This window comes from Empidonax traillii, unplaced genomic scaffold (genome assembly GCF_003031625.1).
Source record: "Empidonax traillii isolate 1590-97213 ecotype Southwest subspecies unplaced genomic scaffold, ASM303162v1 scaffold1069:size343330, whole genome shotgun sequence".
Taxonomy (NCBI): Eukaryota; Metazoa; Chordata; class Aves; order Passeriformes; family Tyrannidae; genus Empidonax; species Empidonax traillii.
Window position 1 is genome coordinate 323480 of NW_020956262.1, and position 19851 is coordinate 343330.

Here is a 19851-nt window from a genome sequence, read left to right on the forward strand (position 1 = left end):
CCCTTGCCTTTGAACACTGCTGAAGAAAGATGGATGAAGGTAGTCAGGCATTTTACCAGCTAATGAAAAGCTGTCTCACAGCATCTCCTTACATTCTGTTCTAATGTCCTGCTTTTCCCATTATTTTACAGTACTTCATATTGCTGCTGTGCATCTTTCTCCTGGAGATCATTGCTGGAATCCTGGCCTATATCTACTACCAGCAGGTGCGTGGACAGTAGACCTTAAAGACTCAAATGAGGGAGGGAGAACAGCTCCTTATCATCCCATTTCTCCAGCCAAAATTGGCCTTGGAGGTTTGGGACCTAGGTGTGGTTGTGGTTCACCTTTTCACACGTCAGTGCTCACTTCCCTCCCCAAACAGAAGACCTTGGATTATTTACTGGTTTATACAGAGTGGTGGTGGTTACTCCAGGGAGGCTGCTTAGCCTTGTTGCTCAGCTCCTTTCTGTGGTGCACCTTTGTCTGCTGCTTTTCTGCAGATGCTTGTAGAAGACAATTTTTGGGGCTGCGTAAATCTAGGAACTCTCCTGACGCCATTCAAGGTGTAATGCAAACACCTGAAATCACATTAGTGCCACTTGATATGTTCAGGAGATAGGAACAGTTCCTGCTGCATCCAGCAAGCTACCTGCCATGCTTTGAACTGGCAAAGTGTTGTCCAGCTGAGAGGTCCTTTCAGGTCAAGAAGTTCTTGAGAGCTTTACTTAACCCAGCTTAAGCCCAGCTGAGGGTCTGGAGAAAGAGCACAGGCTCCCGACAGCTGCAGGTGTAGCCTGGCACTTTCTGCAGTTGCTGAGAGCAGAGGCTGAAGTAATCACTTTGTTTTTAAAGGGCGTTTAACCACCAAGGCACAAACAGCCTGTGAAGTTGCTCTTATGTCTGGAAATTGATTGGAAATGGCAAATTAGAATTGTTATCAAGTGGCTGTCTGAAAAGCAGCTGAACTTCCCATCTTGTTGACTTCACTGCCAGGATTCCTTGCCATTCCTTTTTCTTTTGGGCCTTCTGTGCTTTGCCTTGCTAAGATGGGCACTGGTGGTTTGTGAGGAGCCAAAGAACTGTGCTGGCTCCTGCCCAGGAGGGATCTAGGGGTAGGAGTGTGCATATTTAACAGGAAAAGATCAATCCTGGCAGGCATGGCGGGAAGCCAGGGTCTGTCCATCCATCTGTGCAAAGGCATGAGGTTCACATGTGACAGCGGATGAAGAGGAGCTGATCCCTAGATTGAAATAAGGGACAGCATGTTTGGAACTGTACCCTTGAGTGCTTTAGGTCACCTGAGTGTGTCTTTGATCAATAACTGCCCTCTGGCTGATAAATCCCCCTTCTCTCTTGGTTGCAGGGTGCTTGCACTGTGTGCCGCTGTTTTATTTCAGCCCTCGCTTTGGTGTTTAAGGCTTCTTGCGTGTGTCTGTCTAAACTGGTTCTTTTGTTATCTCTGTTTCATGCTGCAGTTTTTCCCCGTGAGCCTGCAGGTAACTGCTTTTCTCCCAAGTAATAATTCTGTTAATGGACTCTCTCCTTTATTTGCCTTTGCCTTCCAGTTGCTGAACTGTTTCCTTTCTTGCTGTTATGCTAAGCCCTTTGCATTTCCATAGAGCTTCCCCGCCCAGGATCTCCAAGCATTTTGCAAATATTAGTGAACAAGGCCTCATATCAGCTCTGTGAGATAGGTGTTGTCCCCATCTGACACATGGGGTTGGAAGAAACAGTGTTTCAAAAGGAGAATAAACTCCAGATTGTATTTTGTGCAGTTTGGCACAAACGGATGTTTGCCCTTTCATCTACTACTTATTGTGTGGAATAAAAGGTGCTGCTCACCTGTTTCATTCATTGACCCCATCTAAAAAGCATACTGACGTTTATTGGTATAGGAAAGTTGGAATAACAAAGGTGTTGGACTAAAGCAGTGTTGCTGCATGAACCAGGATGACCAAAAAGAAAAAAAGAAGATGCAGCTCTTTGGCACTTTATGGCTGACGTCTGGGTGGGTGAGAACAATTCAGCTAGATTAAAAGAGTCTCCCCAGGAATAAATGTTTGAATCCAATCACCTGAACATGCCAGTGGTTTATGATGATGCTTTCAGAAATTCTGCTCTTGCAAAATCAGGCTTCATCTCTCTATTATCAAGAAAGGCCTTGCAGTACTTATGCAATCACACACTTAATTCCCTCCTATGACATCCTTTTTGAAGCTGATACAAGAAGTATTCAAACTCTCTGGCTTCAGTCCAGGATGCCAGGGACTCTGATTTCTTCTTCCTCCTGGACAGAGTGACTTGGGTTTTAATATTTTTCAGAGGCTTAGAGGAAGAAGACTACATGTGGTGTCACAGGCATATTCATGTTTAAGCAGGCACAGTTTTATATTCCCTTTTGTTGCAGGCATGTCTTGGCAATCTTACGTATTCGGGGTGAGGAGCCATATGGGGATGTGCAACAGGGGTTGAAATTTGGTCCCAAAGCACCTCCTTCCAGTTATTAAAACAGAGGCAAGATCTGTAATCATTTGGAAATAAGCCTGTCCAGCCCGACCTTGGAGGATTATCTTGAAGGAAGCTGTAGCTTCCACTGGGCTCTCTGCTCTCCTCTTGGAGCAAAGGCAATAAAACATGCAGAGCCCTGGGTTACTCCAAGGAGTGAGTTTGCCTAGTGATTTTATCCCACTTGTCTCTTCCATTCAGCTGAGCATGGAGCTGAAGCAAAACTTGAAGAACACCATGACCCAGAAGTACCGGAAGGAGGGAGAAGAGAGTGTTACCAGTGCTGTAGACAAACTGCAGCAGGAGGTAAGTATCTCTGCAGGCAAAGAGAACTAATGCAATTGCAGGGCTTAAAACCAAGCACACGAAAGGCATCTCTTGACATCCAACCCTCAGGTATTTCTTCTGTATGCCGAGTGCATGGGCTTGTCCTGGTTCAAGGCAAGATTGGGTGAGGTGCAGGGCCTGAGCCATGCCACTGGCACAATTGCATGATGTGATCAATGAACTGCAGTAGCACTGGGGAAACATCTCAGCTGCTCCCAGTGAACTGGAGCTGCCAAGTCACTCTGACAGCTGTGTCTACTTCCCAGTTCAAAGCTTTGGAGAAATTGCTGACATTTTTCATTAAACTTCTCAGTACCCTAGAGAGGAAGGTGTAATGAAAGAAGAGCTCTCCACTACTGTTGCTCACTGTGCCTGGCTCAGGGGTGGTTCAGGTTGGGGCTGCCACAGTTCTGACAGGTTTTCCCACAGAAAGGGCCTTTGTTCAAAGGCACTTTGAAAGCACGAGCGTTGCTATACACACACTGCCATAGCAGGTGCATTTGTGATAGTAACTGGTAATTAAACTTGCCCTGTTGCCATCATTAACACTCTCCAGTGATTAAGAGCTGAGGCAGCTGCAGGTGCACTCTGATTACAGCTCATCCCAGCAGTAACCAGCAGTCACAGCTGCTGAAGGATAGATGAACCTGATATTTAATGACCATCTGGGGGACTCTTAACACAAAAGTCACTAATAATTATAGTAACCAAAAAAAACCCAAACCCATGAGATAGCTGAAGTCTTTGCAAAGGAGGGTGAAGTGCAGGACTCGGTGTGGGAGGCTGGAGGGAGAAGGAGGTTGCAGTGCTGAAGGCTCAGGCTTTGCTCTCTGTGTGTACAGTTCAAGTGCTGTGGGAGCAATAACCACACGGACTGGGCTGACAGCCTGTGGATCAAATCTTCAGAGGCCAACGGGCGGAAAGTCCCAGACAGCTGCTGTAAGACGATAACTGACCTGTGTGGGCGAAGAGACCATCCTTCCAACATCTACAAGGAGGTAAAGAGAAAAGGCCTTCAGAACCACCTGTCACAAAGTATCTAAAGGAGGTGGGCAGGGAGTGAGGGTGGTGGGTTATTAATGCAAGGTGTATCAGCAGGCTTCAAAGTCAGTAGCATGCCTTAGAAAGCAGAATTCGTATGTTTAGCTGAGCATTCAGTCATTTAGGCTATTAATTTATATGTAGGTATAGAGAGAAATACTAAATTACATTTGTTACCTCTGAGTACATTAATAAGGGGGGAAGGGGGAGAGGTTGTTGGTTCTGGAAGGAGACTTGGGATGCAAGTCCTACATTTGACATAGCTTCCTGTGGTTGGAATTACCCACTGAGATGTAAATGGAGATACTTTTAGTTCTTGATTGAGATGGGATTTGATCTACAGCATATGGAGAAGAAAGAGGGCCCTGTAGCAGACAAATTAGGGCATTTCCAGTGGGCTGCAGGTTGTCCTGAAAAGTAGCTAGAGTCAAGATATAGGGACTTGTCTGGAAGCAAATTGAATCCTAATCTAGCTGAGTAAGTAAACATGTGACTCTCAGACCATTTATTCATCCAGTTTGTGTAAGACTAGCGAAAATTCTTGCATTTATTTTGGCACCCTCCAGTCCTGTTGCCTGGCTTAAACTTGCTCACTGTGATGCTCTCTGTGGGGCAGCATAGACCTTTTTCTCATCAGTGTGGCCAGCACCTTGGCTGGCTTTATCAGCCTGGAGAGCAGCAACTCGAGCTTTTTCCTCATTCCTGTCCCTCTGACAGTTAAGGAGGGCTGTTGGTGGAAAGGGGGCCGCTTCAGAGCAGGTATTTCTTTTTCACAGTATGTGTTTTGAGCAGGACTTGGAAAAGAAAACATGAATAACATCTGCATTAAGCCAAGAAACTCAAGCAGCTCAAAGGAAGCCAACCGTCTATTTCTGTGGCATGAATAGGGAGATGAATCCAGTCTTTCTGATCTACCAAAGCCCCTCATATGTCCAGCTGCGTGGCTGGGTTTTGCACTTCAGGAAGAAGGCTTTCCCATAAGGTTTGCCTTTTGGGCAAGACCCCATGAGGAAGCAGTGCAGGAAGTATCCATGAGCTGATGAGGTGTTCCTGAGAGTGGAAACCTAACAACCATTTGAAGCACAGGGCTGGCAATTCCCATCCTCTCCCTGTGCTGGGTGAAGCTGGAGGCAGCTGCACAGCTGCATTAAGAGAGGCTCTGTAGGCTGCCTGATGTTTTGGGATTGCTGTAAAGAAGAACAAGCTGAAAGGACGGATTTGGATCCACAGACAGATGCTGCATATCATGATATGAAGTCTTAGAGTTCACAAAGTACTTAAGTGGCTTTGGGGAAGGAAAACCTAGAAAAGGGTCAGATAGGGAAAAAGAGTATCTGCTTCATATCAAGGCAGCTGGGTCTGACTACAAAATCTAATGCTGGGAAAAATGAGGCCTTTGCCAACCCTCCCTGGAGGGCTGTGTGCTCATTCCTTCCTCCTGCCTGCATATGTATAAGTGTGTTCACTGTAAACTCCTGGGGCAAGAGGGCTCCCAGCATCCTTGGGGCACTACTGTAGCCTACACAGTAAATACCCCTGATGTTACCAGCAAAAACCTGCCTCAAGAGTTAATTAGTTAAAGAAAAAAAAAACAAAACAAACAAAGCAACAGAGAATGGTCTTACTGATTTAATTTTGCCTTCTGACAATAAAAACTTGGGCCTGAAACAGGGAAGGAGAGGTCATGACTCCAGCCAGGGATGCTGTTGCAAGACAGAGGCAGCCGGAGCCTGGCTTTCCAGGTTCACACCAAAACTTGCTGCTGTCATAAATAGCAGTGGGAAGGACTTCCCCTTAAAAGCTTTCTGTTATTTTAGTGTTCTTGTACTGCATCCACTCAGCACTGTTTCTTTGGCCTTTTGGCCTGACAGGAGTAAATATCTTCCCCAGGCATGTGCTAGGCAGTGAGTGAGGGAATCTTTCTCCACTTATCTGAGAGAAGAGTGGCACGCTCTGTCTGATGTGGCAGGTTCTTCTGCGTTTCTCCTGCCTAGCCAGCAGCCACCTCAGGTTTGTTCAGTGGTTCTTGAGCTGGCTGGTCCAAAGCAATACAAAACACGATGCAGTTCACATCATCTGCATCGCTTTTCCAGTGGTACTGGAGGAAGAGGTTGCTCACAGACACCACCTTCTATAACGTTGCTTTCAAGGGTCACAACCATGGGATTAAATTAAACAAGAGGTTAAAATGAAGCTGACTTTCCATGTCCCTCCTTTCACCCTGCAGAGCGGTTGCATTACCAAGCTGGAAAACTTCATTCAAGAGCATCTGAAAATTATCGGGGCGGTGGGGATCAGCATTGCTTGTGTGCAGGTAAAGGGGCTGGGTGGAGTTTCGGGGGTGCTGGGCAGAAGTTAAAGAAACCCCTGAACCGAGGGATGGAAAAAAAGTCTGGCAGTGTATTGCCCTTCCCTGCCTGGCAGGGAGAAGTTGTCAGGTACTCCGGGGACCGGAGGATTCACCAGCTCCAAAGCCTTTTCTGCCAGTGCGGTCAACTCCCTGCAGGTGACGGTGTGTGTCCAGCAGGGCCAGGGGGACAGTTGTGCCCCAGGGCCACGGGAGGGGCCGTGGTGGCGGCTCCGCGGCCCGAGGGAGCCCTCGTGTGTCCGTGTGCCGTCACTGCCCGCCCAGCTGGGGGGCCGCTCCACCGGAGGGGCCTTCCTACCCCTCAGCATTATCTTAAATCATCCAGAATTTCTCCCTCAGCTGTGTCATGTTGAATAGCAGCCGTGTGGGTCTGCCATTATTTTGGAGAGGGTGATGAATAAAACAACAGGATATGGGTGCCTGCCGCTCTCATTTTAGAGGCAGGAGCACAGAATATTTTTTTTTTCCTGCTGCAGATGTGTCTGGGAGTTCCTCATCTTCTCCTTTCTTCTGGAAAGCAGCCAAATTACACCCCAGGAAGCTACTAGTGGTTAATTACAAGGATTAGCCAGATTATGTTCTCTCCTGCTGCTTATTGCAAGCTGGAGTGTGGTATCCCCAGGCGGGAGCTGGTTGCCACTCCAGTGTGGGTCCAGACTGCTAGTTTGCAAGTGGTTGCCTCCATTGCATCCATTCTCTTTTTTCATGTATTTCTCTCTTCTCTTTACACTCTGTAGATCTTTGGGATGATTTTCACCTGCTGCTTGTACAAGAGTTTAAAGTCAGAACCATATTAATAGCTGTGGGAGCTCTGTTGCTCCCCTTCTGCCACTTCCCTTAGCACCTGCCAACCTGACCACTCTCCATCACCACCACCAAAGTGTCTGTAACCTGAGGACTTGGCTCTATAATTAAATGCCTTCAGAACCATGCACAGCCTTACCTGCCCCTCTGGGGGAAAGTCACCCTCCTCGTTGTGTACAAGGCAGCCGGGAGCTCAGCGGGTCCTCCTCCGTGTCAAGAAACAAAAGAGCTGTGGGTCCCCTGCTAGAAGCTTTAGCAACACAGTCCCTTGATATAACTATGAAGCAAGATTTATGCAAGGCCACTTCTCTTGAGGCTTTTTCTGAGACAACGTGAAGCTATCAGGATGCTGTACAAGAATCACGGTCTGCTTTCTGAGAAGTGGCTCAGCAGCACTGGGCATTGACACTGAGGACAGATGATGTTTCTGTGCTGAGCTGGAGCCAAAGCTGAGTTTCTCGTGCATGGAAGATTTCTCTCCCTCTTCCCAAGAGTGCACCAACATCCTAACACAGTTGTTTTCCACCTGAGAGGATGCCTGCCTGGCTGACTGGGGCAGGAGCTACTTGTCCTGCTGACTGGGAGCACAACTTGGTGCGGCTGAAATCTGGTGGTGACTCTCATGTTGCCAAGATGTGGGTGCCTTACAGTTTCTCAGCACTTCCTCTTCCTTGAAGCTTCCCCCAACACAGTGCCATTAGGAGCCACAAGAGGCCTTCTTCTTCCTACCAATTCCGATGCAAAGATAATGGACTGCTTTCTAATTCTGTTTGTTTTATTGAGTGGCTTCTAGCATGAGTGAGAACACTCTTCCTCCTACCTATCCCCTGCTGAGGTTTGGTGAAGAGCTGATCTGTTTGTGGGGCTGGCATATCTTTGGCCTGTTCAGTTAGGGGAAATACCTTCTTCATCTGTTACTATACATATAGAGAGATGCCCTTGGCTTGATTTTTCGTATTAAAACCTTGAGGCTTGTTTCCCGTGGGCAGGGAATGAATATATACAAATGTTTTATCAGCCTCCAAAGAGCTCATTAATCAGCTGAGGGTTTTCTGGCTTTTTTTGGAAGCCCGCTTTACTAGTTGCTGCTGAGAAGGTCAGGAGAGTCAGTTTGAACCAGCTGGCGCAATACACTTGGTAAATTGGTAGTGTTTGGTTGGCTGCTTGCTGCAGTGGAATAGATTTTAATTAAATATTATCTCTGCATTGGGATCCTATATACATACAGGACACAGACATCACTGCTGCCATGGACTTGGTGCCAGCAGGTTCTCAGCCTGAATTCATGGGATCTTGTGTGCCTCTCATCCCTCATTCCTGGTCTGCCTGATATACTCATGAAGCAGCAAGGGCCATGGGATTTTAGTGTTTCTGAGCAGTGAAGACAGGCTCAGACTTCTACAAACAAATTTATTCCCTCTCTTGGGCTTTCAGCGATGCTAGCTGAGCCCTCTCCCTGGCAGCAGCCAGCCAACACAAGCAAAATCATCCAGACCACTAATGGGTCTTGCAGCATTGTGGGGTTTTTGGTTCACAGAGCAGAAATCTTGGACTGGCGCTAAAGGGTGACATGCTAAAATTCAGAGCAGGTCAATCTGAAACTCCCTCATCATCAGCCCCAAGAAATAATCCTTGACTAATGCAGAAAGAGAGGTGGAGGAACTGAGGTGCACCCTTGGTTCCACAGCAGTAGGAAAGAGAGGAAAGAAATCTAAATTATTGTGTAATGATCTAAAGGAGAAATCTCTAAATTATTTCTTGTTTTATAGTAAAGTTCCTTTACAAGTATTGACTACTAACTAAGAGGAAAATATTGAGCATGTTGCTTGAAGCAATATTTCTAGTTTCTTAAGCATATCTTCATAGCTGCCTTTGCCCCTTCCCTTCAAACATTGTACAGGGTTGGGAGAGGCCAGGAAGAATGAGATATGAACAGTAACTTGGCTTTTGTACACTGAGTTGTTTTATACTTTTTCTCTGTGTAACAATATTCATTGCTTTTGGATTTTTTTTTAACCCAGTTTAAGTTGCTGGCCAATAGAAAAATAAAGCTTAAGGTTCTGTACTGACTTTGTGGAGCAAAATTGAACGGGTACCATATGCCAGGTGGGTTCTATGGATGGCTCAGATCCTGCTGCCGAGGTGTGAGCTTCTGGAGAAGAAGCCAGTCTGAGGGACCAGCCTGGGAAGGAAGCTGGGGGAGAACCTGCTCCACATCCCTGACCTTGCCAGCCCGCTTATGATGTGCTGCCGTGGGGTGCTGCAGGCTGCCCCCTGTGGCACCGGAGGCCGAAGCTGCACAACCTCAGGGCACGGGCTATTGCATATGAGCTGTGGTGTGCGCACCCAAGCACTGCTCCAGCGTCTGTGCTCTCACCCTTGTCACACAGGCTACATCCTTGTCGCAGGCTGAGCTCTGAGGCAGGCGCAGGGCCTTTGCCATCCGGTAACTTGCAAATTCACTGTGCTGGCCCAGCTGCTGCCTGTGGTTATCAGACTGCTTCAGAAGACCACTTGAGGCTCTGAATTGGCTCAGGGCTCTGCTGTTTCCACTTGCCAGAAAGAGAGTGGAAATCTTTCCCCTTTTCCACCTTGGATACAAGGGCTACTGCAGTGGAGCAGCCTGTTCCTACCACAGTGGATAGCAGAGCATGTGTGGATGCTGGGTCCTGTGTACAATTTGCTTAGGAAAAAAAGGAGGAACAGAGCTGTGTGTCCAGGTGACCCTGCTTCCAGAAGAGGCTTGGGCTGGATGATCTCCAGAGGTCCCTTCCAAACGCTAACACTTCTGTGACTCTGGGTGTAGTAGCTGTAAAGTAGCATGTGTCCACCTTGCATCACAGACATGTCAAAAGGAGGGAGCAGGCGTGTGCCCTCTATTAGTGCCGTTCGGGATTTAGGGTCGGGAATGCCCGGCTGGGGGTCCCGGCCGTGCCGCTGTCCCGGCCGCAGGAGCGGGGCGCGGCCGCGCGGTGGCGCTGTCGGCCCGGCGCTGTGCCCGGCCCGCGGCTCCCGCCGCCGGAGCTGAGGGTCGGTCCTGACAGCCCCAGCGACCGGCCTGATTTTCATGCCTACGGCACGGCACTGCTCTCGCAAGACTGAGGCGGACAGCTTGACCTGGCCAGCACTCGGCTCGGAGCCGGGATTTCTGCCAAAAACACCCGCGAGTGTGTTTGCCTGTGCAGAGGAGGCAGGCCCGGGTGCCTCGGGAGCGGCGAGGTGAGCCGGTGCCCCTGCTGCGGTACCGCTGTGGGGAGGGAGCTGCATTCCTGGGCTGCCTTGGGTAAGACAGGGAAGCGGTCATGTCCATTTATAAGACCTTGTCCCAAGCCCTGTTTTCAGGAGAGGTGAGTTGAAGGTGGAGCACAAGGAATAAGGGAGGGCTTGTCCTGGAGGGCTGTTGGCCCAAGTGGGGCTGGAGGAGCAGGCTGGCTGGTTCGTGCCTGCACGATAGCATTGGAGGTGCAGAAGGTGGCATGGATGGCTCCGTGCTCTGTCCAAACAGCTCTGCTGCACCGAGAGAGAAATGTCCACAGCACTCTTCCTCCTGCTTCGTTCTGTTCCCCTCTGTGTCCTTAAGGGTGCAGTGTGGCCACCCTTTGCCACCCCCAAAAGGGAAATTAGTACCCCTTCTACAAGACTGTCACAGGGTGATGTCTGTGAAGTCTGTAGCACAGCGTCTTGAAGCACGAAGCAGTTGCTTAAAAGGGATTTCTCTTTTTGTTTGAAATGTTGCCTAAAACTGGCTCTTAAATAAACCTCTAAGACTCAATTTGTGAGTTTTAGCAGGCAGGCATTCTCTTATTACGACACTCTGCATGATCACAGCAGGCTGGGTTCTGCAGTGCCTGTGATCAGGCTGCAATTACCATCTCACAGCATTCCCTGCGGGCCGCAGCCTCAGGTCTCCTGCACGCTGCCTCCTCTCTCGAGGCAGGAGCACAGGCTTCTCCCCTTTGGAGATGTGTGCGGTGCTAATTGCCCCTTTCGGCAGTTAGCTCAGCCGGGGGTCTGCTCTCCTGGGGGGCCCGAGTGGTCAGGACAATTTGTTCGGGAATAAAAGGGAAAATAGATGTAGTAGTAAATAGTTTCTGCGAGGGTCCAGCTGTGGGCAGTCACCCTGTTCCTACAGCTTCAAAGAAGACACAAGTATTTTATGCTCCCCTGCAGGGCTGCTTCTAACCCTAAACCAGTTCACAGACCTGCCTCTTCTTCCCTGCCGTTTAATCGAGAGGAATTTTCCCTGCAGGGAGGCCTTGGTGCCCTTTCTTTCGCCATTTACGAAGCCTCCCTTCTTAGTGGCTGTAATATCCTTGTTCTCCTGGTGGGCTGGGACTGAGCACAGCTGTAGTGGTGGAGAGAGAAAGTTGAGGCTCACGCAGTGATACTTTTCTCTCTGTCGAGACAGGACAAATACAGCCTGTCTGAGCAGAGGGGAATGCTCTCTTCTTTCCTGCTGTAAAACCTCCCCAGGTTTCCATGTGTCGGTGGGAGAAGATGCGGGGTGCTCTGTGCTGCTCCTTGTCACACAGCACGGATGTGTGTGAGCAGGGACACCCAGCCGATTTTGCTGTGGGGGCTCTGGGCTCTGTTAAAGAGCAGCTCCTCGGGCTGCCGGCCTTGCGCCTGTGTCTCTGCAGGAGCTGGTCCCGCAGGAGGAGCACGTCTGCCTGTCCCTGCTCTTCGCCAAACTCCGGTCAGGAGGGAAGGGTACTGGTGGCACCACCCAGCTGGCCAAGGAGGCAACAGGGAGCCAGGTTCATGTGGTGCTTTCAAAAATGACATCCTTGTGGGATGGGAGCATAATACCCTCAAATGAGCTATAGTTACACGCACAGCAGGGGTGCTGATGCCCACCAAATGCATTCAGTGACTCAGTCCAGCACAGCAGACCATCAGGCATGCTGGGGTTTGGAAGTCCTTACTCCCTGAAAAGGAGGCTGCTCCTTCTGCATTCCCAGCTGCCTTGCATTAACAGAAAGGATATTGCATGTGCTGAGGCCATCAGGATCAGCAGCTTTCCTTCTGATTACGGCCCCTGCCTGCAGAAAAGGAGCTGCTGAGCATCAGGTATTTCCAGGCTTCCTTTTTCTGAGTAGTGAACCATCTAGCTGAAAAACAAAGAGCAGTTTCTACTCACACAGTGTGTAGAGAGAGCCCAGTGCCCTGGCAGGGCCTAATCCTGCCAAAAGCTGCTGTCTCCCCACACTGGGAGAGCAAAAGCCAGCCCCGCCCCCCCGCAGTCCCAGATGTGACTTAGATGGCTGTGGCATGTGTCCCTGGCTGCCCTGGGGGAAACATGAAGGGCACTCTGAGCCCCTTGCACTCCTCTGTGGTTGGAGGCCAACCCAAACCAAGCACTGACTCCAGGGTGCAGAGGTGTGGGGCAATGCTTTACAGCTGTGACCGTATGTGTGTGTACATCCGCGTACATCCATGTATCTCCTGCCATCCTGGAGGATTTCCGTTGCCTGCAGGAACTTAAACAGGTGAGGTTTATATTTCTTATTTTGATCAAAAATGCTGGAACCCCTTTACCCCAGGAATCTGCCACCATAGAAAGGTTCAGTTCTTCCAGAGTCATGGTCACCTTCTCCCTTCTCTCCAGTTCCTGGGAAAGCTGCCTGTTTAATCAGTCTTTAGTGACTAGTGGCTTTCCCATGTTGTTTTACACACTTTGATTTCTTGTTAACCATTTTGGGATGCAGCATTAAACAGTGATGGCCTGAGATGTGAAACACCAGGCTCAGGTTTTGGGACTCCAACTGCTATCTCCATTCCTGGCAGGTGTCAGGTAAGCTCCCTGCAGACTGAAATAACAGCTAATGTCACTACCAAGTGACATCTGAAGGCATGTCCCTCCATGCCCAGCTCTTATGGCTCCTCTCTTGCATGTTATTCATGTTATATGCTGAGCATTGTCAGGCACCATTTTATATTTACCTAAATTAGATCTTGTCCCATTGAAATGTGCCTGACTGAGATATCCCAGGCTCATTCACATTTTGTCCTTTCTTGCATTTTCCATCTCACTTCCATCATCCTTCCACAGACATGATCAATGTTATAATTTATTTCCTTCTCCTCCTCTCTCCCTCTCCCACCACCCTTGTCCAGGACTTTCATTAAAGTTTTTAATAGCAATCAGTTAAGGGCTGACCTGCTCTTTCCTCTGCTGAATGCCTCGTACTCTGCGGATGGGCTCATGAATGATTCAGTTGTTTGGGCTCTAGCTGGCAGCTGTGACAAGATTACTCAAAAGAAACATTTCAGAGGTTTGTCCACACTTCCGAATTGAACAATCCTGAACTTCAGAACAGGGAGTGGAGCCCTAAATCATGGAACGGCAAAGAAGGTTGCATGTGTCTTTAATAAGTTTTTCAAATGTATTTTGCAGTTACCTTTCCATAGGTGATGTCGCTGGATGGGGTTATTAAAATCACAGTTCCAGCAAACCTGGGCTCTTGGCCCCCTTTACACCAAAAAACTGACTCTGCCTTCTGGGAGTGAACTGAATTTAAATAAACGTGGGCGAGAAGAGGTGGCATTTCACAAGCAGAGAGGTGGGTTGGTGGGGATGTGGTTGAGGTACTGACTGGAATTCAGGAGCTTGGAGTTGTGTCCCCGGTTTGCCTGGGGGGCTTGAGGATACGTCTTGTATCAGGGTTTTTGGCAGAGCTCATGGCCCCTTTAATGAAGTGACCAGCTTTCAGATGTTGTTGGTGCTGGTGCCGGCTGGGAGTGGAGGAGCAAACAGCACTGCAGGAGAATTCCATCCTGCACCTGCCTGAGCGAGGGCTGAGCTCCTTTGCACCTGCGAGCCCCCTGCTAAGCACAGCAGACAAATTCCTATTAGTGTTTCTTTTTCCTTGCCCTCTTAGATTGAAAAGTTCCTTTTAGTGTCCGTTCAAGCTGTGCCAAGCTCCACGGAGCCCCGGTCACAGCTGCATCACTTCAGTTCTGCTTGTAACAATAAAAATATTGCTCCAAAGCAGTTATGACCCTACAAAACTGCTCAAGTCTGCTGGCACTCCTCTTCTGAAACCAGCAATGGAAAATGCACATCATCAGTGTCAAACTGCAGCTTCTGGTTTAGAATCAGTCATTTTTTTTCTAGTTTTGCATCGCCTGGAGCTTTTAGTAACCTTGAATCTGTTCGTGCAAGCAGAGGTTTCTGGACTGTGGGTGCAGATAACTTCTACTCTTCACTGCTGGAGAGATGCTCTTGTTTCACTGCTTTAGGATTCAGAGTCCTTCCTGGAGTCAGGGTCCAAGGATGCTTGTTGTCTCCCTGAGGAGGACCATGTACTGCCAGCCTGTGGTTTAAGTGGAAGTAGGAACTAGGCTAAAGCAGAGAGGGAGTTCAGGGTTCGGGGAGAGGGAGGCAGTTCCTGCCTCACCTGCTTAGAGCCACTTGGGGGCACAAGTTCACCTTTCCAGCCCAGTTTTTAATACCCCTTTTCCCCAGGAAAGGGTCCTAGAAGGAGAAGGCAGCAAACTACAGCCCCCTCAGGTGCTCCCACTGCTCTGTGCGCAGACCCTGCAGGCGGGAGCAGCCCAGCTGACATACCTCCTGGGCAGGGGTCAGAAACAACAGGCTGTAATTAAGGCAATTATGCTTTAAATTAAGGCATAATTGAGCTAATGGCTTTTTTTCCCACTCTACATTCTGGATAACCTATGAGCCAAACTCTGAGCTTCCTTTTTAGGTTTGTAGGAGGCAAATGTTCACCCCTTGTTTCCTCCAGCTAATTAATCCTGTCCCCAGTCCCTCTAGAGGTGGTGGGAAATGCCCCTGGTTGCTCTAAATGAGGCTGATTGGCACATGAGCATTATTTGAAGGCTTGAAGCTGCTCCCAAGCAACTCTTTGCAGGGGTGGGTCTTCCCTTCTGCCCTTCCAGTTGAGAAGGGGGGCTCTGGCACCAACAAAACCAGCATGTGGTGGGAGATGGAAAACCCCCATCCTTCCCCTCCCCTGGGGTCCTACCCACTGGATGAGGTCCGTGCTGGTAAGGCTGGAAAGCCCAGCTGGCAGGCTTTATTTGGGACTTGCTGTTTGCTGCACTGACAAAGCTAAGGCTGAGAAATCATCTGCAAGTGAGTGCAACTCAATTTTAGACCTGGTGCTTCCAGCTCTGAGTTCTTTGTGGTGGCCCTGAGCTCGGTGGGAATGCTTCTCCCCACTGGTGGGCTGGCAGCAGCCGCCCTCTCTCGCAAGCCCCCTTTTCTCCAGTTGCAGTGGCAGCTTGCTGGTGGGCCTCTGGAAGGCTTCTGCCTGAGGCTGGGGGTTGAACAGCAGAGCCAGGATCAGGCCTGTGGCACCTGGCCCAGTATCCTGTACCTGTGCTGTCCCTGTTAGCTGCTGAGGAGCACGGCAGCCACGCTCTCCTGCCCTCACAGGCAGCTCACGAAAGCGTCTCAGCTCTTTCTAGCCATTCAGCCCCAGTCATCTGGCGGGATTAAATCCAGCCTGTATTACATCTGCCTAAAAGTTTCCTGGGGACGTGGGGCTCAGCTGCTCCCTGGAGTAGCATCTCGTGTTGCCTCTGTAACTCAGGTACCAACATGACTTTAATACAACTTTTTAAAGTATGCATTTGTATCTAGTAAGCCCTTGAGTACAGCAGAGTCCCTTTTATATTGAAATTCAGGATCCTCAATAACATTTTATTATGAGGATTGCTATTTTTGGAATTGCTGTTACTCTGTTATGAGCAAGGCACCTAACATCCTTCAATATGAAATCATTAAGGGCACAGCAGAGTTCATTACAGGGGCATTTCTCTGGATTAAGAACAAATCAATACCACACACTAATATCACAGCCAGCTACCTGGCTTTGGTTGCAAATAGCACATCCAGAGGCAGATGCTCTTCTTTTGGCCTCTTGTGCTGTTCTTCCAGTATCTTATTTACTGTTTTCCCCCAAGCTGTTGTGATGGATTTATGAGCAGACAAAATCCAAAGGTTGTTTTTCCTTGAGCTACCTGAATATTGTAGCTTTTAAAATAAAGGAGAAAGAAATAACCAGCTTAAGTTTGTGATATTGCAGTAACCTCATACACAATATGACTTCCCTGCTTCTGCCTGCAGCAGTTGGCTGAGGGAGCTGGGGGTGTTGAGCCTGGGGAAGAGAAGGCTCGGGTCCAAGTTGTGTTGCTTGCTGCAACTCCTTGAAAGGAGGTTGTAGCCAGGTGGGGATCAGTCTCTTCCCCCAGGCAACTAGTGGCAGGATGAGAGGATGTAGCCTCAAGCTGTGCCAGGTGAGGCTCAGGTTGGACATCAGGAGGAATTTCTTCACAGGTGGGTCGCCTGGGGAGATGGTGGAGTCACCATCCCTGGATGTGTTTAAGGAAAGACTGGACATGGCACTTGGTGCTACAGTCTAGTTGACAGGGTGGTATCCAATCAAAGGTTGGACCCAATGATCTCAGAGGTCTTTTCCAACCTAATTGATTCTGTGAACCTCTCTGGAAGTGGATGTGTGAAAGGGAGTGAAGGCCTGAAGCTCTTTCTGGTTATGTTTAGCTGATCACACTCAAAGTTTAGACAAAGTTTCAGATGGTTTGAGCTGGGAACATGCCTGAGGGAGGTGAGATAGGAGGAAAAAAGATGATAATTTGTAAGAAGTCTCCAACAGAAGGAGGAGAGCTCTGCTGTCTGAGTATTCCCTGTAGGAGTCACCTTCTTTTGTGGAAATCTGCCCCAAGTTGAGATGTGGAAGCTGTAGGAGTTTGTTGGCCTGCTGGCATGCTACCCTGGCAAGGAGTGAGGTTAAACTGTTGTGGTGGTAGGCCTGGGGCAGTTTAGCCCCAGCCTCCGTGAAAGACCTTCATTTAGGCAGTGCATGACCACCTTGGTCCTGGGTGGAGGATCAAGCTTTGTTCTGGACAATGCAGATCCATATCCTGGACCTGGCCCAAAGAAAGCTTGCCCATCTGAGGTTTGAGACCATGGGTTTCACTGTGTGGATGCCAGGCTGTCAGGAACTACCCATTGCTCTGGCTGTTGCTCAGGCATCAAGAACTGTGTCCAGAATGTCTCTGGTGTAGCTGAAATGGGAGTTTCTCTGTGGTGCTGCTCCCAGCTCTTGCAGTACGCGTTGTCCATTTGGTTCAGTAGCAGCTCGGGTCACTGACATAAAAGCTGCTGAGGCCAATGGTATTTGTTTCTCTTTATTTATTAGAAGCAATTATTCATCAGTGGAATTTAATTATTACTTTTTTACTTTTTAAAACGTTGCTTAATAGAGGAAAGCAGCCATTTGTCTGTGCTGCATTTAATGCTCAGTGGATCCAAAGAGGGTTTTCTTCAAGCTGTTTGACAATAATATTAAAAAAAAAATAATCTAGTTGCAGAAGTGTGGAGCTGCAGGCCATCTCTGTAATGATCTGGAGCACTCAAGCCCTTATTAACTTAATGCTTTCATTTACTAGCTCATTCCTGGAGGAAGACCTCCCAGTCAAACTGCTATTGCTTCTTTAAAAAACTAAAGTTAGTAATTGCTTCAGCTGCACATCTCATTACAAGGAAAGGCCTACAGCCAAGAGCAGCACTCATCTGATTTTTGTTTTCAAATTTTCGAGAGGTAATTTCAGAAAAACCTCTTGTTGTACCTCCAGCCCAAGTGTTAGCTATTGCGTTGCTACATATGAATTTATAAAATCATCTATGAAAGTTCTGAATTCCCACTTTGTTTGGAAACGGGAGGCTTGAGGGCTTGGCTGTATTGCTTGGTTCTGGTATTGATGAAGAGCTGGGCAGAGCCCATCAGCTGGTGGGTGATCAGTGGCTGATCAGTGTTGGGAGGAGCACATTGTTTTTCATCAGGGCAGCCTTTAACCCTGAGTAGTTGGCACTGCCTTAATTACCATTTACCCCTTGTTGCATTAAGTGGATGCTTCTCTTCTCACTGCCTGGGAAGGAGCACACTTTCTCACACACTGCTGTAGGGAAGACTTCATTAAAAAGAAAAAAAAGGAGGGGAAGCACTTTAGGGCAGCTTTCAGTAAATAGCTGGAGATAATTGGACTTTAGCTGTGTTCTTGTACCTTCTGGATTGCTGGGGACAGTGATATTGCCGATCTCTGAATTGCTGCAAAAGTTCAGGGCAGCAGCTTTCCATCAGCAGTTCCCACACTGGGCTCTTCTTAGTGTCAAAAACTGTCAAAATCTACTTAAAAGTAGTCTGTTAGGATTTGAGGTTATATGATGGGGGTCACTGATAAGAGGGAGGCAAGAATACACCGGGGGTTTGGTGATATTAGGCTTCTCCTTGTTGCCCATCTCTGATGGTTTCTGAAGACTGGGATGAGGTGCCATCTCAGAGGTACAGGCAGGGAAGCCGAGGCATTCCACTGGTTTCCCAAGGTTCCCATTAACGAGTTCTTGTCAGGGCCTGTCCCTAAACAGACACTGTAGTGAAGCCTTTTTCTGTCTTTAAAAGATATGAACAATGATGTTACACAGACTGGTCTCCACTCCTGATGGGACCTGCCTGGAGAATGTAGAGAGGATGGAAAGGGATCGACCCCAAGTGCACCAGCACTCCAGGAAAGATTCCCGTTGAGCTTCATGCACTTGGATCGGATCTCTGGAGAAATGTTGGCAAGGACAGTGACATTTAGATTAATCTCTGAGGAAATTCAAAGCTAAAACACCAGAAAATGTGGAAAGTAGCAGCTCAGGAAAGGTCAGCATCTAAAAGTAGGTGCTGAGCACAGCTGTCCTATGCTCCCACTGAATCACTCCACTGATTTATTTAATGTTTTTTAGAAGTAGTTTATTTCTTGGAGTGCTCCGAGTGGACCTGGTTTTATAAGAAGGAGGTCTGCTTCCCAAACAGCGAGTATTCAGTATTCTTTCTCGGTAACTGTAAATCCAGCCCATGGGGTGGGGTGTGGGTTAATTCAAAATCATCAGTGCCTGCAGAAAAGCTTGACCACAGCCTTTGCCACTTGCTTTGAAGTTTGCTGTTAGCTGCAGGGTTCTTGTGCTCCCAAAGTCTATGGGCTTTTAGCTTTTTGTCTGCTGTTCCATGCCTTTCTTTGATCGCGGGTTGTTCAGCTCCTAAAAAGCAGGAAATAATGAACCCATTTTATTAAAACATTTGCATTGTATTTTGGAGGGATAAATGAAGGGCTTTCCTGCATGAATTTTCTAGCTTGACTGTTATAAGACAAAATGTTCAACACGGGAGGAGATGCATCCTGGAGGAAATTGTGGGGAAACTTTTGTGGTGCTTGAGAGCTCGGTGGCTTCACCCCAGCTACATGTGACCTACAGCACAGGACAAGATGTAGCTCACCTGAGCGGGTGACTGACAGAGTCTGGAGGGTGTGCGTTTGTGGAGGAGAAATTAGATCGGGGGTGCAGACCCTAATGCTTTCTCTACATCTTGGCTCTACATTCCCTATATGTTTCCGAAAGGGAATATGAGGGAGAAAGCAACGATGGTTTAAATGAGAATCACTCCCATGTAAATATTGTGCTGCTTCCAAGCGCCAGCCCAAAAGCAAAGCCTTGCAGCTCCCCCTGGGTGGCAGGACTCGCTGAAGCCAAGGATAACTTCATACCTTTTATTTACTTTTATGGCCTTATGTGCTAGAAGTGCACATGGTTGAGGTCTGCAGCAAGATCTGAAAGCTCTTTGAGTATCTAAGGCTTGGGCACCTCAAACGGCTTTTCTTAGCAGAACTTAGCAAAATGAATTAATCCTGAGCACCCGAGTGGTGTAAGGCACCACATGCCACCAGGCCATTTTAAGTTGCATTGAAGTTAATGAAAAGACTCCCACAGACTTCAGTGGGCAACACATCAAACC

The 19851-nt window shown here is 48.4% G+C and overlaps 1 protein-coding gene across 2 annotated transcripts in view; it reads left to right on the top strand.

The window, feature by feature from the left end:
• CD151 (CD151 molecule (Raph blood group)) overlaps nt 1–9089 on the top strand; it is a 33758-nt gene extending 24669 nt beyond the window's left edge. For both annotated transcript variants that reach the window (XM_027904636.1, XM_027904635.1), the window contains exons 5-9: nt 132–206; nt 2689–2793; nt 3657–3812; nt 6083–6169; nt 6961–9089. In XM_027904636.1, coding sequence (XP_027760437.1) covers nt 132–206; nt 2689–2793; nt 3657–3812; nt 6083–6169; nt 6961–7020 — 483 coding nt within the window. In that variant the 3' untranslated portion in view covers nt 7021–9089. The remainder of the gene's footprint in view (nt 1–131; nt 207–2688; nt 2794–3656; nt 3813–6082; nt 6170–6960) is intronic.
• The last annotated feature ends 10762 nt before the right edge of the window (nt 9090–19851 follow it).